The 19,125-nt window shown below is 39.0% G+C and overlaps 1 protein-coding gene across 2 annotated transcripts in view; it reads right to left on the bottom strand.

Moving 5' to 3' along the window:
- Positions 1–9,848, bottom strand: part of TPK1 (thiamin pyrophosphokinase 1) — a 1,612,014-nt gene extending 1,602,166 nt beyond the window's left edge. For both annotated transcript variants that reach the window (XM_044064986.1, XM_044064987.1), the window contains exon 1: positions 9,761–9,848. In XM_044064986.1, coding sequence (XP_043920921.1) covers positions 9,761–9,830 — 70 coding nt within the window. In that variant the 5' untranslated portion in view covers positions 9,831–9,848. The remainder of the gene's footprint in view (positions 1–9,760) is intronic.
- Positions 9,849–19,125: the final 9,277 nt, after the last annotated feature.

Genomic DNA, 19,125 nt, shown 5'->3' with positions numbered 1-19,125 from the left:
TTAAAAACTTTGGTGTCATCATATAAATACACAACTCACAGTCTTAATTAGTTAACACACAGTAGTCCCCACCCCTGCTTTTTAAAACTAGGTTAACTATTAACTTGCTGCCAATAAAAAGCACAGTAACCTTACATACAAATAAAACAGTTACATGGCCATTATATTAAATACATGGATTTAAGTTTTAAAAAGGGGGAAAGTTATTTTATCATTCAAACCAGGAAAAATAGCAGAATTTAACCTGACCTGCCATTTCATCTCAATAAATTCCAAGTATTCATCTATTGGACCCTCTCTTTGTCCCAGGTCTACATGATCTAGAACAGAAAACTTGAAAACATGGCCAGGAAATTCTTGTATATGCCTACATAAAGCATTACTTACATTTTTGTTGGCTATGTCATAGCAATGTTGGTAAATTCTCTGTTTGATGGGCGCTGTTGGTTTTCCTGACATAGAAGCCATCACAAGCCTGACACAACCCAATATATACTACCCCTTTAGAGTAACAATAATATTTTTTCTTTGGTCTAATTTTTCCAAAGTTCCTAATAGTGACACCTTCTGTGTCCAACATCTGTTTGCACTGGGGTCATCTACCACATTTGTAACTACTTCCAGTCTCATTCAGGGAGTTTGCCCTTTCCAATAATCCCTTAAAAGATACCTCTTTCTTGTAAACTATCTTCGGTGTCATACCTAAGGTAGCAGCCACCCTGGGTCCAGACTAAAAATATCCCATTGCCTATGAATGATGTTTCTAATTTCATAGAAGTCGGTATTGTATGGTAATACCATCACTCTTCCAAACCCAGGTTCAGTCATGTTGTCCCATCCTTCCAATAAGTTGAAGTCAGTACTCAACAAGCTGTGATACACACCCTCCCTTCTCTTAAACTTTACTTCATCCACGATGTTCTTAATAAATACTTAAGGATAACCTCTATGTGTTAGAAAACAATTTTTTGGTCTTTGAGAGGCAACTTTTTAGGCAAACACAAGAGGTGGCAATGGGGGCCTGCTGCGCCCCAGAATTTGCAAATATAGTGTTATCCCAATGGGGAATCTTTATATCCTTGGTTCCATTTACAGAGAACCCTGGGCACTGTACGGACACTATTGATGATATTGTATTATTCTGGAATGATGGGATGGAAAATTTGGAAGAGTTTTTTTCAATACATAAACAACACAACCACCTTTTTGAAATTTACTATGGTAGTTGTCAAGGATAGACTGAATTATTTAAATGTTACAATTAAAAAAAGGACTACTACCATAAACGTTTTTCATCCTTATTATATACAAAACCTACTTTTCCAACTCTTGGCTGCATTTCAGCAGCTGGCACCCCATCCACCAGAAGAAAGCACTGGTAAAGGGTCAATATGTCAGATTGGCTAGGATGATATCCGGCTGGGCTGACTTTTTAAGCGAATGTACAGTGCTGCAGGGTATGTTGGTTCAGAGAGGTTATCCTGAAGTATTTATTAAGAACATCATGGATGAAGCAAAGTTTAAGAGAAGGGAGGGTGTGTATCACAGCTTGTTGAGTACTGACCTCAACTTATTGGAAGGCAGGGACAAAATGACTAAATCTGGGTTTGGAAGAGTGATGGTATTACCATACAATACCGATTTCTATGACATCAGCAACATCATTCATAGGTACTGGGATATTTTTAGTCTGGTCCCAGGGGTAGCTATTACCTCAGGTATGACACCGAAGATAGTTTACAAGAAAGACATGTCTTTTAAGGGATTACTGGAAAGGACAAACTCCCTGAATGAGACTGGAGGTAGTTACAAATGTGGTAGATGCCCCCCAATGCAGACACATGTTGGACACAGAAGGTGTCACTATTAGGAACTTTGGAAAAATTAGACCAAAGAAAAACTATTATTGTTACACTAAAGGGGTAGTATATCTTGGGTTGTGTCAGGCCTGTGATGGCTTCTATGTCAGGAAAACCAAGAGGGCCATCAAACAGAGAATTTACCAACATTGTTATGACATAGCCAACAAAAATGTAAATAATGCTTTATATAGGCATATACAAGAATTTCCTGACCATTTTTTCAAGTTTTCTATTATACATCGTGTAGACCTGGGACAAAGAGGGCCCAATAAATGAACACTTGGAATTTACTGAGATGAAATGTCCGGTCAGTTTAAATTCTACAATTTTTTCTGGTTTGAATGATAAAATAACAATTTCCCCCTTTTTAAAACTTAAATCCATGTATTTAATATAATGGTCATGTAACTGTTTTATTTGTATGTAAGGTTACTGTGCTTTTTATTGACAGCAGGTTAATAGTTAACCTAGTTTTAAAACTTTGTAGCAGGGGTGGGGACTACTGTGTGTTAACTAATTAAGACTTAGAGTTGTGTATTTATATGATGACACCAAAGTTTTTAATTCATTCTGAAGATGTCTGTGTACAAGAAAGATGAAAGCGTTAAATAAATTCTTTTACTTGGATTATTGCTGCTGTCTTGGAGTTGGTTCACACTAAAATAAAAATTACAAGATGATTTACATAGTGAAACAAAAATCTGATAAAAGCCTTGCCAAACCTACATCTATTTAGAATATATATATAGATATATATATAAATGTTATATAATATATAGATATATAGATATAGATAGAACAGTTAGCAGTAGTGTTCTACTAGACAAACATTTTTCACACAGTAAACGTGAACTAAATGAAGCTTACAAAATCATTTGACTTACTCAATTCCTTCTCTATAATCCAACAATCTAATCAGATTTCTTTTGAAGCAATACTACCATATAATCATAGGAAAAGGAATCAGCCACAGAGACCAGAGCTATTAATTCTACACTTACAGAGTTGGAATAACTGATGTAGAACGGTGTGTGGCATTCTGTACACCTCATCATTCTTAAAATACAGACTAGACTAGGAGACTTCTGAAAAGGGAAACAAAAATAATGTGCCCTCTACATCAAAGGCCACTTAAATAGGGAGCACAAAATGAATATATTTTGCCTTCAAGAAAAGAGGGGTGTGAAAAGGCACAATGCACATGTTTAAGCACATCAAACACATCCACAGAAACCAAGTGGCTATTATCTTTTATAAAAAGAAATACTCAGAATTGCACAATAAAGTGTCACTGTTATTCAAAAATGTGCATGTTGACTGGACAGTCCAATCAGCGTGCCCATTGTAAATCAACCATATCCCAAAAGAAAAAATTCCAACCGTTGAAGTCTTGTTGAGCAGCAATACATTAAACTAGATTATGTTCATCTAGTGCAGGCAAAATGTAAAAAAAACACTCAGGCTTGTTTTGCAAAACTCTGGACAGTTGATAGGTATGGTTACCGGCAGCCTGATTAATCATGCTACTGATAACCATACTTCTAAACTGTCTAGAGATTTGCAGAATGTCCCTGATTTGTCTTGATCCCTTGTGATTTTATTTTTTTTTTGATTTTCTGGTAAATCATAGAGAATCATTCAGTCAGTACATTAGAGACTAACTTTCATACTTCCTGTTCAGAGAATGCATGCTGATGCCAAACATGTTGTTCTATTAACTTAAGTGACGCACAATAATATTTAAAAACTATCCCTGATTTTGCCCTTTGTCCCCTCCCATTAGTTTTGGTTTTGTCCAGAATTCTTGCACAAAAGAGCTGAGATGTAAGATGGATATATTAAAAAATTACAGAGAGAGGTAAATAAACCACTACAGAGAAACTGCTCTCTTCAAAAAAGCCTTCGACACAATACCCCACTCGGGCATCATAAATAAGCTCACCAGCTTAAATATCAACCCCTATGTCACAAGATGGGTTGCAAACTGGCTCAGGGATAGAACCCACATGGTCAGAATAGCAGGTGCCATGTCAGACTCTAAACCAGTTACAAGTGGCGTCCCACAAGGCTCAGTCTTGGGACCTCTCTTGTTCGGTATATATTTCTCCGAGGTACAGGCTAACACGGGTGGACTATGGCTGACCAAGTTTGCAGATGACTGCAAACTGGGTGCCGTAATCGACTCTCTGGCTGACACAAGCATCCTCCAAAACGGTCTCACAGGGACGGATAACTGGTGCCAGAGCCATGGCCTAAAGCTAAATGCCAAAAAGTGCATAGTCATCCCCTTTGGGAAAAACAAAGTGCCCACAAATTACCACATAGGTGGTAATCCATTAAGTACGGAAGAAGTAATTAGGGACTTGGGGACCGAAGTAGATAGCAATCTCTCCTTTGAAAATCACGTTGCCAAAGTGGTCAGAAAGACCTTCTATATAGCCCTCCTTATCACAAAAGGGTTCACATCTAGATCAAGATAGGTCATTGTGCCCCTCAACTCATCACTTATCAGACCCATAATTGAATACAATGCCCCATTTGGGATATACCTTACCCGACACCTGCAGCAACTGGAAAGACCCCAAAAGTACCTCACCAGGAGGATCAAGGGGCTCAAACAGATACCCTATGCAGTTCGGCTAAAGAAACTTCAGCTCTACTCAGTTGCATACCGCCTACTCAGAGGCGATCTGTGTCGGACGTATAAAGCCATGTCCAACCCAGAATTAATGGACATGCTTCACCTCAGGAAATCCAAATCCCTTAGGGATACACGCTCCAGGGACTTGAACCTCAGCACAGAAATAAATAGGACATGCTGGAGGGACAGATTCATATCCCAGAGGCTCCCCTCACTCTGGAACAAAATCCCAATCCATGTTAGGCAGAGCCCCTCACTGACCCTCTTCAAGAGAAATCTTGACAAGTGGATGGGAGATCGTAAGTTTACCCTTGGGATCTCTTCTGTGTCCCTGCTTGACAGAAGTACAGTAAATTAACCTTAAAAGGGCTACCTTCTGTGATCTACTATACAGAAGCACAGTCAACTAATCTAAAAGGGTGGCGAAAGCCAAACACACTCTGGCTAGGCTTATAAATGCCCTAGGGCAGATAGCCTAGTATCAACCTATGAACCTATGAACCTCTGTCACCCCTCTTGCACTGCACTGATGTACTGGATGTATGTGACATGCCTATGTATAGGAAATCAGTGCTGAACAGAGGAGGCAAAATATGATTAAAGCATCATCTTACAATGACATTACTGAAGAAAGGTAAAACATTTCTTTCTTAAATAATATAGTAGTAAAATATAATCCTATGGGCATAACAACTGTGGGAAAATCCTGTAATACCCATACCTATAGTCACAGATTCATGCTAAAATATATATCTTTCCATTTTCTAAACCACTTCTCTCTCTATTAGAGAGATAAGCAGGATAAATCAGATTTCCTTTTCCTTAGCAATAGTCTCAACATTACCCTGTGTGACTCACAGGTATTCCCTACAAGCAGAGAGAGAGTGAATTCCTGCAGCATGTCCTGAATCTATAGCAGTGGGCTGTTTATTTATTTATTTAACGTTTGTTTACCGGGAAAGTCCGACTTGGAATGAAGTCAATTTTTAGAGAAGGCCCGAGAAGAAACGCTCCAGATGCATGTCTTTGTAAAGTGGGAGGAAACCGGCAAAAACCCACATGAATGCAGGGAGGACAAGCAGACTCCGCACAGAAGGCACCCCAGCCTAGAATCAAACCTTATACTCCTTATATAATACAGCACCACTTGTTACAGTGTGTTTTAAATTTGTAGTTTTGAACATTTTATGAACTAATGACGACAAAACTGCCCATTTCAGAGTATTTGAGTGATAAAAGGCTACTCAAACTTCTGTCATTACAATCTACCAACAACAGTCAATATGCACAATCACTGCAGAAGTAAAGGTCATCTGAATAACTGCACATTAAAGAAATCTGGAACTAATGAAGATGCTGCTACTAGAGAATAACTTTACATTTCAGTGTGTCATCTATAAATTCAATGCCTGTTGCCCTTGAATAATAAATTGCCTACGTTACATAAAAAAATGGTAAGCTGGTAACACTGCAACAGGGAATAGATGGGAAACCGACAACAGGTCCTCCTTAAAACCTACATTTAGCCATAAATACATGGAGCATATAGAAAATAGCATGCTGATGTAATCCAAATGCTGAAAAACAGATATAGTAAATACGTTTTCTAAAATAAACCCTGGCTAAGCAGCAATTCTCTGTAACTGTTATTATTAAAATGCTCTAAGGCTAAGCAGTAATTACTCTGTAACTTTTGTTTTTGTTATTAAAAGGATCTAATCACCAGCCAGTGAAATAATCCTTACTTTTTAAATAAAGTGCTTCTGAATTGGAAAACAAGTTTAACTGAGTTAAACCAAGCCATGATAGCTGTAATTGCTTTCTTTTAGTGCATGCAACAGTCTGGCTATACCCACTCAGTTCACCCTTGCTGCTCTCATGCTCATTCTGCTCCCCAACCCTACCCCCAATAACCACCCACCTCCAGTATGCATACATTTATTTTCAACTTGCCATTCCCACAAGCCCTATTACCCAACCAAACAAACTCAATTGCATTACTTATAAATAGTACTAGTCTCCTGCCTAATCAAAATAGCAATACTTACAATTAGTATTACTTTACCAACTATTAAAATACAGCAATGCATTTACAAAAAAGCATTACTATCACTAACATTTAAATAAATCAACATAATACTTATTTATACTACTGCAATAATAGTCCTAACAATAACAGCAAACCTCACCTCATACCACATTGGTCTCAATAGATCACCAACTCCCTATAATACTCCATTCCTCTATCTACTACAGATAAAACCTTTAAATATTAAAATATCACCCTCAATCTACAAAATTACTTACATTGATCAGATTATCTATACTATACTGCCACAACAAAACAGTCCCAATGTCTCACTGAAAAATAACAGTCATAGAAAACTCCTCAAGACCATATCACACATCATCTCACAGTTAACCCTTAACAGAGATATCCATCCATACCCTGGTCCCAACACCAACTCATTCCAACAAATACTCCAATATGGCAGGCATAGTTTACTAAACATCTCTCAGATCTTTCCTATTATTAAATTTGAACATTAGAAGTATCATTAACAAAACACGCCACCCTCACCCATAACTCTCCTGATAGCTCTATGATTACTGAAACCTGGTTAAAATCAGAAATTAATGATAATGAAATTCTACCTCCAGGTTAAAGTATGTATACGGCAGATAGAAAGGGCAAAAAAGGAGGGGGAATAGCCATTCTTTTTATAAGCAACCTTATTCTAAAGATCATAGAACAAAATACTCCTAACTTCAATAATCCAGAAGTAATCTTTACAAAACTTAAGATCAACTCAAAAAAATATTTAAACATAGTTGGAATATGTACACCTCCAAGTAACATCATTTCCACCCTAGAACACATCCTCTACTGGTCCTCAAATTATCTTCCACTTAAAACAATTATTATGGGGGACTTCAACATACATTGGAATACTTTTAACTCACAAAACCCTTCAAATTACAAAAACCTCCATGGCTTCACACAAATCATACAAGCCCCCACTAGAATTGATAAAATATTAAATAAGCAATCCATGCTTAACATACCTTTCAACCTCTGAGAGCAAGAACTCTTGGCAAAGCCATAAATAAAAGGGATAAATAAACTAACAACTACTACTTAAAGCAAAAAACAGAGGCAAAAAACTGGAAAACAGTCCTTAAGTAAGTTAACACTTTCGTCAAGTTTAATAACTCAACTTCCTTAGACAAAAGGAAGTTGAGTTATTAAACTTGACGAAAGTGCTAATGTAAAAGACTATTTTCCATTTTTTGTCTCTGTTTTTTGTTTTATAAATAAAAGGGAGACAAAGACCCAAAAATAGGGACAAGTTCTAAATATTGCTCTTACAAACTTTGAAAGTTGGTAGAATAACAGGTTGTGCCATTCAATTAAAATGTCCATCATTATTTTCTAACTTCAGTCTTTAATGATTTGCCACTACTTTGCCAGAAAAACACAATTTTATAAAAAAACAGACCAAAAATATGAGACAAAAATCTGGACATTCTGCTAAAATCTATACAGTTGAGAGGTATGCTGGATATTAACAAACAGACCTTCTCTGTCTTTACAAGCTGGGTGTCTTCCTGACAGACTCAGTGATCATCTTCCAACTTTTTTACTTAGGCAGCAAATAAATCCACCAAAACTCACTAGCTATTGTGAAATTAGGAACAAAAACAAAAAACAAAACAAAAAAAACTTTACCACTCAAAATGTCATATCCACCCTTAAACTCTGTAGTTGGGTACCACTGAATAGTCCACCCCCTCCCAGAGGAAGCTATAGAATACTTCAACTTAACTTTCCTGAACATTCTGAATAGACTAGCTCCTCCAGAACAAATAAGAATAAAAGCTAACTATGCTCCATGGTTAACAAAAGAAACCAGATCACTATTAAGAGAGAGAGATAAAGATTGGAATCTGTGGCAAAAAAAAAAAAAACACAAGTGTCTAAACAGGCATATCAAGAGCTTAGAGATAAAGCTAAAAAACAAATTAAACAGGATAAGACTAATCTCTACCAAGATATTCAAACTAAACATCAAAACAGTCCTCAGAAGTTTTGGTTTGCTATTAATAAAATCCTACAACCTGGAAACACCAGTACCCACACCCCTACAACCATTAACAACTCAGGCTCTATAGCTATGCAGTTTAATAAGTATTTCAGAGTCCATACCAGCCCTCACAAATAACTGTTCCACCACCTCTACAGAAATTCCCACAGTAAGTCCAGATAGCAGCACCTTTAATTTCCAACCTGTACAAACAGACACTATAAAAAAACTACTAAAAAAACTCAAACCAACAACCCTAGCAGCTGACAACCTACCAGTTAAATATTTCAAATTGGCTGTTGATGCCATTTCCTACCCAGTATCCATCTTAATAAATAGATCCAACTCCGAACAAAAGGTACTAGCAATCTGGAAAATCTCGCACATCATTCTACTACACAAAGGGGGAAATCATTAGAACTGTCCAATTACAGGCTATTAGCTATATTGACACCTCTGTCTAAAGTTCTAGAAAGATGCATTCACTTGCAAATTATCACTGTTTTAACTGTATGATACCTTAGAACTCCTGTAATGCAGGCTCATGAGATATATGCAAATGAACCTATATGAACATACAGTGATTCAGCTACATGGCTTCTGAATATCCATGGCTGTTTACTTTTTAAACCTTTATGAGTACATTCAGAACAATAATGCCAAACCCCACTAGCTGTCGATATGCACATTCTGGCCATTTAGGTGACCTTATCAGCACAGCATAAATGGATTGTTTGGATATACTTTAGAAACAAAGAGCTTAAAAAAACAAGCTTGATGCACATAAACATTAAGGGCCTGCAAACTATCCCAACTAATATCTACATCAAAGGGTAAAACAGTCACATAGACAAATCAATCAGTAAATACTGCAAGAAAAACCCACCCAAGCTAGAGTTTTCACTGTGGGATGTTTTAATCCTCCTGTAATGGAGGACATATAGTGTTTCAGCTACAAAGCTTCTAAATGCTCATGATTTTAAGTCTTTATGAGTACATTCATGTATACTCAAGTAGGATACAATACACAAGTATTTCTGGAATTATTTTTCCAACTGTTTAGGGTACCTGACATAACAGCTCATGCATCACTAAACTATCAAGAATACATAATCTTGCACATCTTCTGCTTTGTTTTAGTCTCACAATACTTTAACATTTATTGTTAATACCTTTGCTCCATAAATATTCCAGCTGGTCACGAACTATAGGCTGGTTAAGAATCACAAGTCCAAATGTCATTTTTCCTTGAAGAGATAGAGAGACAAAAATAAAGGCATATTACTTAATGCTACTGCATTCTGCTTTATTAAATGCATTGGCAGGTATTACTGATAACAGGCATTTTACTTCCATGTTCTTACCATTAATTTTATGAGTGTTTCTTTACTTACCATTTGGAATACAACTGTGATAATTTTAAGCTATAATAAAAAAAAATCCTGTTTTGGGGATCCCAAAAATTCCAGAGGCAGTTTCAAGCTCTTAAAAATCCATTCGGGAGCTCTTAGTCTACAACATAAAGATCAAGTGATCTGGTCCATAATTCTCATTATAGGCAATGTCTGCTTGTTGTGACATTATTTTGCCCACTCATTTCTTTTGGGTTGTAACTCTGAAACAGTTTGAAGATGCAGACAGACAAAAATAAGTAGATGAAATTATGACATTATGTTGAACATTCTCCTTTCTCACAAACAGCTGAATTCCCCATGATGCTAACCATTAAGCCTTAAAAGTTTTGTTAAGGTTTTGCTCAAAACTGTGTGTGGCTATGGGGACACATTGGGAAGGTAGGGTTGCTTCTTATTATAGTTAAAAAAATAAAATTTTCTATCAAAGTACTCTCTAAAGAATTCTCAAGCTGCAAAAACTAAAGTGAGTTGCTCTAGATCTAGAGGCTGAGAAGGTCTGATGTGAAAATACATGCAATAAGAAAACATTATTTCATAACTACATATTACCTGTTCACATTTATGGCAAGCAAACATGGCTATTTTGTTAACATTCTAATTTAAAAATAATTAAAATCTAGAAAAAAGTTAAGTCAAAAGCCAGGTTAAAATGTTGAAAATACTTTTAAGACCTGCTTTAAGAAGGTTATTTCCTAAAAGATAACTGATTAAAAGGAAGAACAATGACAGTAGGAGACTGAATATTTCAAGGTTTGTGAAAGGCACTTACTATCTTACTAACGATCTTGAAGGGTGTGGCTATAAAAGAAAAGCATAGCTACTGGAAAAGTCAGTGGAGTTTGCCTGTCCTGTCGTACGCATTTTTGACCTGGACTAGGTATACAGCTGTGTTCCCCAGTCTGACTTGTGACAGGTACTACAGCAGAACAAAGTACCAGGGTTACTGTTGCATGGTCTCTGTAATGCAGAATCAAGAGATTTATCTGAATTCTCAACATTTAAGGTGAACAGACTCAAGGAAGGTGTAAGACTTAACAACACATGTCTTTTGTCTCTCCTCTTGATTATAATTTTCATGGTTAGGACATCAAGATGGAGCTGAGGTCTAGACAATATCCAGTCTAGGGATGTGATGGTTGTAGCTTTTTGCTGCCTGCAGGCAATCAGAAAAGGCTGAATTCCTAGCACCATCTGGCAACTGCAGTCAGCATATATAAGAGCAGTTTGTTGCTGAATCTGTAGTGCTTGAGATGTAAATCGGCACATCCATATCAGAAGTCATGTTCTATCTCAGAAAAAAGTTGGTTCTTACAGGAAAAAGTACAGTTTTGTACCTACCATAAATGTAGATGTTCGAGGATCCACATTGCTGCAGTCCTAACTATTGGGTAGTCCGCTGTCCAGTCCCAATACCAACATAGAGGCTGACGCCGGTCAGGGCGCATTAGGCCATATCCTCAGTCTTTTCTTGCCCCAGATGTCAGAAGACCCTGAAAAGATAAGGCCAAAACCAAAAACTCCAAACATACCTGCACCAAAAATATGTACAATATATACAAAAGTACCAGAATATAACCTCACCTACACAACCACCCCTAAACACAGAGGGGAAGGAGGACTGCAGCAATGTGGATCCTCGAACATCTACATTTATGGTAGGTACAAAACTGTACTATGTTCTTCATTCCACATTGCTGCAGTCTAGAATCCCAAAGCAGAGGTAAGGGAGGCTGGCAAATCATAAGGAAGCAGGAACTGACAACATGCCTTGCAAAATAGCTGTGGCAAAACCAGCCCTAGACTTAGAGAGGAAGGTGATAATGCTTAGAGAAAGTATGCACTGAACTCCAAGTAGCTGCCTCCAAAATATCCTTAGTTGCCACCCCCCCTTAGAAATGCTGTTGAAGTGGCAGTAGCCCTAGTGGAATGAGGCCTAATCCCAGCTGGAATCTCCTTGCCATGATGGGAATAACAAAATGCAATGCAAAACCCAATCCACCTAGAAATAGTTTGTTTTGACACAGGCTTGCCCTGTGAACTCAAAGCAAAAGAAACAAACAACTGCTGAGACTGCCTAAAATCCTTAGTCCTGCTCAAATAATTTGCCTGTGTACATCTAAAGTGTGCAAAATCTTTTCCCCTTTATTTTGGGGATCTGCATAAAAAGTAGGCAAATGAATAGTTTGGTTTAAAGCCACACTAGAAACCACCTTAGGCATAAAGGAAGGATTAGAAGATACCCTGTCCTTATGAAAAGGGCCTGCAACTCAGAAACCCTTCTTGCAGAAGTAATGGCCAACAAAAACAGTCTTCCATGACAAGTATTTCAATTCAGCAGTAGCCGAGAGGCTCAAAAGGTTGTAGAGTAAGTTTCTCCAACACAAAATTGAGATCCCAAGCAGGAGTAGGAGCTTCTCGTGGGGGTCTTATATTCTTTGCCCCTCTAAGAAATTGCTTGAACAAAGGATGCGAAAACAATGGTGGGTCACAATCATAGTGAGCTGAAATTGCTGCAGCATGAATCTTAATGGAAGAGAAAGACAAACCTTTGTCCAATAACTCAGTAAGATATTGAAGAGCCACACTCAAATTAGGCTCAGAAATCTCCAAATTGTTTGCTGCACTCCAAAATAAAAACCTCTTCCATTTGTCTGCGTACACTTTCCTTGTACTAGGTCTTCTGGCTTCCATAATCACATTTAAAACTTGTTGAGGAAGTTGAGACCTGCTGTCTTTCAAAACAGAATATGCCAGGCTGTTAGATGAAGAGAGTGAAGCTTGACATTGAGCAGGTGAGACAATAGGTGTGGAATCAAGGGTAAAGGCCATGGAGGCTTCCTTACCAGACTCCTCAGTAATGGGTACCAGTGCTGCCGAGGCCAATCTGGAGCTATTAAAATCATCCTTGGCTTGTCTTGTCTGACCTTTAGAAGCACCTTTGGGAGAAGAGGCAGAGGTGGAAAGCATACACATGAAGATTTTTCCAACTGAAAGAAAGAGCATCCACTTTCCAAGCTGTGTGATGAAACCTCTTTGTGCAAAACTTTGGCAGCTGGTGGTTTAGTGGAGAAGCGAACAGATCTATGTCTGGAGTTCCCCATGACACTGTCAATTTTTGAAATACATGAAGATCCAGTTTCATCCATGATTAGTCTGCTTAACACATCTGCTAAGGAGTTCTGTCAGAAACCTTGCCTGAAGAGTTAGTTGCAAGCTGAGCAGTCTCCCATAAAATCATTGCTTGCCTGCACAATGGGTAAGAATGTGTTCCCCCTTGTTTGTTGATGTACCACATGACAGTTGTGTTGTCTGTTAGAATCAACACCTGTCCTGGAAGAAGTAACTCCTTGAAAGCCATTAATTCAAACTGGACTGCTAACATCTCTTTCATGTTGATATGTAGATGCTGTAGTCTGGCAGGCCACTTGTCTTGTATCCACTTTCCATTTAGATGAGCTCCCCAAGCAATGTCTGAGGCATCTGTCGTTAGAATCTGACTCACAGAGAGTCCCTTGTTTAGGTGACATTCCTGAGCCCACCACAAAAATTCCTTTGAATGCAAGGTATTATTTGAATGACAGTGTCCAAATCCTGGCAGTGCTGTGTCCATACATTTTTGAGATACCATTGCAGCTTCCTCATATGCAGTTTGGCATTGGGAAGCACCAGAATACAAGATGCCATGAACCCTAAGGCTTGAAGGACTGTCCTTGCAGTCAGCCCGGACTGAAGAGATAGTTGATGGAAGTAACTGGAAAGATTCTTGGCCATCTGGGCTGCTGTATTCAGTCTCACACCCAGAAAGCACATGTCTTGAGAGGGTACTAGACTGGACTTTATTGAATACCCTAGGCATCTTAGCACTGCTATGACATATTCCAAATGCTGTAGAAGGTCTTCCTTTTCTTGAGCCAGAATCAGGCAGTCCCAAGTAAGGATAGATTTGAATTCCTTTTAGCCTGAAGTAAGCTATCACTGGAGCCAGAACCTTTGTGAATACTCTGGGCAGTAGATAAGCCAAAGGGCAATGCAGAGAACTGATAATGAGAATTTCCAGCTTAAAACGCAGATACTTCCTGCAACTTAGTCTTATAGGCACATGAAGGTAAGCTTTGAGATCTAAAGTTACCATCCAGTGATCTTTGCCCAGCAGAGGTAAAAGCTGTTGTAACGTCAACATTTTGAACTTGGGAATGTCCAGATAAGTGTTGAGGATAGATAAATCCAAAATTGGTCTCCACGTGTTCCCCTTCTTTGGTACTAGGAACAGGCGAGAATAAACACAGGAACTGGCTGAATGGCCCCTATTTCAGCAACAGAGAAATGTGCTTGTGAGCCTCTGTTCTTTGTAGAGGAGGAATGTCTGGCATGCCTTTGAAAGGAGGCAAGGTATGGAAATAAAACCTGTAACCGTGGTGAATGATATCCAGAACCCATCTGTCTTGGGTAATTAAATCCCAATTTTCTTTGAAAAGAGACAGCCTTCCTCCCAAAGGTGCTGCCAGGCGAGAATGTACTGGCAGGTGAAAAGGCAGGTCATTGGGTTCACCAGAAGTCTGAGCAGTAGACTGGGAATCATAAGCAGGATAAGTCCATCCCTTAGTAGGCCAATGTCTACTAAACTTGGAGGCTGCACCTGCAAAAATCTTAACAGTCTGCATAGACTTAGCCTTGTCCTCCATTTTCTTTAAAACTGCTTCCACAGGCGAACCAAACAACACATCAGACTGTAAAGGAGCATCCAAAATCCTTGTCTTAACATGCTCAGCTAAATTCTGATCTCTCAACCAGGCGAAGAACAGAACCAGTGGCAGCCACCCTCGAGGAGGCCTGCACAGCATCAAAACCACACTGTAAGGAATGTTTACCCACCTGTTCAGACACATGAACTAAATCCTGCAACTCTAGAGCATCCACCTTAGATTTCAATTGTGAAAGGAGATAATTCTGATATTTTAACATGTGAAACTGACAATTCAACGCCTCATGGCTAAAGTGGAAGAAGTATACACTTTCTTTCCCCATCTATCCAAAGCCCTTGCCTCTTTATCAGGAGGAACAGGATTTTTAACAACAGAGGCCTTCACACCTTTAGGCCCCTGAGAGACAGTTTCGGGTCTGCCCTAGGACTCTTAAAAGATACTTATGAGCTTCAGGCACCCTATAGTACCTATCCGGTTTAACTGGGGCAGGAGGCAGAGAATCAGGATTCAAGAAAGCCTCTGCCAAAACATCTTCCACCACATTCAGAACAGGAGGTATAGCTAAAGGCCTATGCTGGGGTAAATCTTTCTGGAATCAGAGAAATCTTGACCTTCCCATTTAAAATGCTCCCTCATGGAATGCAGAGTCTCTGAAAATGAAAAATCCTCAGGAGGAGAAGCTGAAGGAGTAGAATCATCCACATCAGAATCAGAATAAGGAGGAAACTCCTGCAAGTCTTAGCCCAAGACTCAGAAGCCTCCGAACATTGCTCAAAACTCTCAAACTCAGGTTCCACCCTAGGCCTCTTATCAGGAGGGGCATAGAACCTCTAATCATAGTAATCAAATCCTCTGCCATTTTAAGCATATGTTTCTTAGGTAAAGACCCTGAAGCACTAGGAGAAACCCCACTGAAGCTAAACTTGGCCTGCCTCTCAAGGAAGCCTTGGAAACAGAAGGGAGGCTCTAACCACCTTAGGAAGAGAGGGAAGAACAGCCACCTGAGAAGCCCTCAGCCTGGCCTACTTCCTGAGAGGATACATCCTGTAACAGTAAAGTCTCTCCCTGAGACTCCAAAGAAACTCCTGGCAGAACCTCGGAGCATCCGACGGCATTTTATAATAAAAACTAACCTAGCACAGTCTAACCTTCTTTGTTAAATCTAGCACAAAGGCCCTAAACAAGATATACACAAAGTATGGTAATCCCTATGAGGTATCTGTTTCCCACAAGAAATACAGTTATTCACTTTTTCTGACATCCGGTTAAATACTGAGGCAAGAAAAACCAAAATATTCCCAAGACTTCAGAAACGACTGAGGATATGATGGGACTACCCAATAGTTAGGACTGCAGCAATGTGGAATGAAGAACATCTGCAAACAGATACCCGAAGAGGAGGAGTTTAGGAAAGTACAGTAGTGTAATTTGGCAAGTTGCACTTACACACAACAGTAGATGTTCAGATTCCTCACTGCTGCAGTAGGTGTTAGGCTATATGGGTTGTTTCCAGCCTTGGAAACAACAACCAGCCATCTTCAAAAAGTTCTGACCCCACCCCCCAACACTCCTTCACTCTGACTGCTGATAGGCTAATCCCATGGAGGAGAAATCAGCAGTCAGAGTGAAGCTTTCTTCAGGACTTTCTAGCTCATACAAAGAGAACACAGCTCAGCATCCTGAAATAACCAGCCAATATTAACAATAAAGCACATAAAGTAGATATAAAGTAGAAATAAGATATATAAAGATATAAAGTTGAAACCAAACACAGCTCTACTTTATATCCCAACTACTACTATATACAAGAAAAAAGGGATGGAGAGCAGGTGCAGCTACTGCAGCTATAAGGAATTCAAACATCTACTGTTACGGGTAAATACCACTTACACATCATTACTATGTTCATCATTCCCTCTGATGCAGTAGCCCTTACCCTATAAGGATTGAATACCAAAGCCTAACCATTTTGAGATGAGGATGGAGATAGAGGCAGGAGCCCCTACAGAATGGTTCTAGCATAGTTTGATCTAGACTTAGAAAATTAAACCAGTTTGTAATGCTTTGTAAACGTATGTACTGAGGACCATGTAGCTGCCTCTGGAATGCTTCTAGACTCCATCACTTTCCAGTATGCCATCGAAGACGACAAGGCTCACTGAATGTGCCCACCTGGAATGGATTTGCCCTGGTGGGAATAGCAAGTAACATGGAAATTGCCTGTTTAGACAAATGGTATCACTTGTTGCTGATTATCTTTTCATGTATGCAGAATCTATTCTCATTGTCGTTTAAGTTCTGAACAGAAAATAGGGGACTGACTGCTTGATTCAGAGTAAACTCAGAAACCACTCCGAGCATGAATGAGGGGTCTGTTCTGAAAGATACTCTGTCTCTATGGAAAATCAGATGGGGTTCACCCACCATGACAGCTTGGGTGATGTCCCCAAGCTGAGCCAGTAATCAAGCAGTCTGAATTCTCACCACTAACACTGGAGAGGGACGTTCACTTGGAATACAAATGAATAAACTCAGCATTTCCTAATGCAGACCTCTCTGCATCAAGCACAATTTCCCTTAAGAGCACCCAGGGAACATGCTCAATCTGGGGGTGGTTCCTCTCTGCATCAATACAGACCCCCAATAAGACTCCCCACTGGTACAGCTTAGAGTTGAGTCCTTAGCTGGGGTTCCAAGATAAGTCCTCCCACATCCTTTCTGTGAAACCAATGCTTTGTGTCCCAGGTTCAAGAAGCTGACATACACACTCTTTCAAATTTTTATTTATTATTTATTTATTTATTTTATTTTACATTTGTTGACTGGGCTAGTCTAACTGGATATATGTCCATTTTCAGTAGAGGCCCGGGGAGATAAGCTCCGAATGAAAACAATAACAAAACCATATATACAAATTAAGGTAAACAATGCACAATGCTGGTACATTAGTGAGAAATAATCAAAGAGGTCAGAAGACCATAACATAGTGGAATATAATCAGGTATAAGTAGTATAATGCACATGCAGCTTCCATACAAAATATATAAGTGAGAAGGCAACTGATTATGAACAATTAATTAGTACAAAAATATTCACATTGATGAAATTAAAAAGATGTAAGTAATAGCATGTAGAAGGAGACGGTTTGCTGTTAAGATAGGAACTTGATTACTGAGAACAGGAGTGCAGGCTGAACCTAGTAAGAAGAGCTAGTTGATCAGTCAGGTTTAGTACAGAGGCATAGCCAGTGTGTTTTGAGGAAAAGTTTCAAATTCGTTTTGAAAAGTGATAGAGAGGGAAGTGAGGAAAGTTCACTGGGGAGAAGGTTCCAGGATTTTCCAACAGTATTAAAGAAGAGACAGTCCCCAGCCCTGTTGTTTGATTTACAAATATTGACAAGAAGTTTATGTGATGATCGTAAGCTCTTGAGATTATTGTAGGGGATGATGAGGGTAGATAGTATTGGGGTATTTGTAGGTTGATATAGAGTTTTATGGACAATGGTCAGTTGGTGGAATTTAAGCTGATTTCGGAATTCAAGCCAGCCTAGCTGTTTTAAATTGTAACACTGGTGGGTTCTGAAAGGGTTGCCTGTAGCAAATCTGGCTATATTATTAAAGGAATTTTCCATTTTATTACGTTGTTTTTAGCTAGATTAGTGTATATGGGTAAGGCATAAAGGAAAGGAGAGATTAAATGGGTGTGAGCAACAGTTATTCTAACTGCAGGAGAGAGGAAGGGTTTGATCCTGTAGAGAGAGCCTAATTTTCTATTTTTATAGTGTTGTTGATATGGGTGTCAAAGTTAAGGTTGTTATCTATGGTGATGCCTAGTAGTTTGGTAGTTGGATCTGGGGATATGAGAGTACCATTATTGGATATGACTGTGAAATATATGGGGGGGACTTGCAAGTAAGGTTAAAAAGGAGGAGCGTAGTTTTTTTAGGGTTCAGAAGTAGACAGCACTGTGTACACAACTGTTCAACTGTGTTAAACACCTTTTGGGTAAGGAAGTGAAGTTCAGCTATTGATGTGGCTGAGCATATAAGTGTGGAGTCGTCTGCGTATTGAATGCAAGTAGCTTGGGGAATTTCTAGGTGAAGGTCATTGATAAATATAGAAAACAGGAGAGGTCCCAGTATGGACCCTTGGGGTACACCAAGGTTAATGGGCAGGTGGGTAGATAGAGTATTATGCCAAAGTACAGCCTGTTGTCTGTTCCCTAAGTAGGACTGGAACCATCTTATAGCTAGTGCATCTAGTGACAGGGATTTGAGGATATTTATAAGTATCTGGTGATTTACCATATCGAATGCCTTAGACAGATCTATAAACAGTGCAGAGGAAAGCATATTGAGGTTACGGTTTTTGTTGATACAGTCACTAAAGGAAAGGGGGGCAGTAGTAGTGCCGTGGGAAG

This window comes from Protopterus annectens, chromosome 3.part0, assembly GCF_019279795.1.
Source record: "Protopterus annectens isolate FY-2018-M chromosome 3.part0, PAN1.0, whole genome shotgun sequence".
NCBI classification, from domain to species: Eukaryota; Metazoa; Chordata; order Ceratodontiformes; family Protopteridae; genus Protopterus; species Protopterus annectens.
This window is presented reverse-complemented; position numbering and strand designations above follow the sequence as displayed.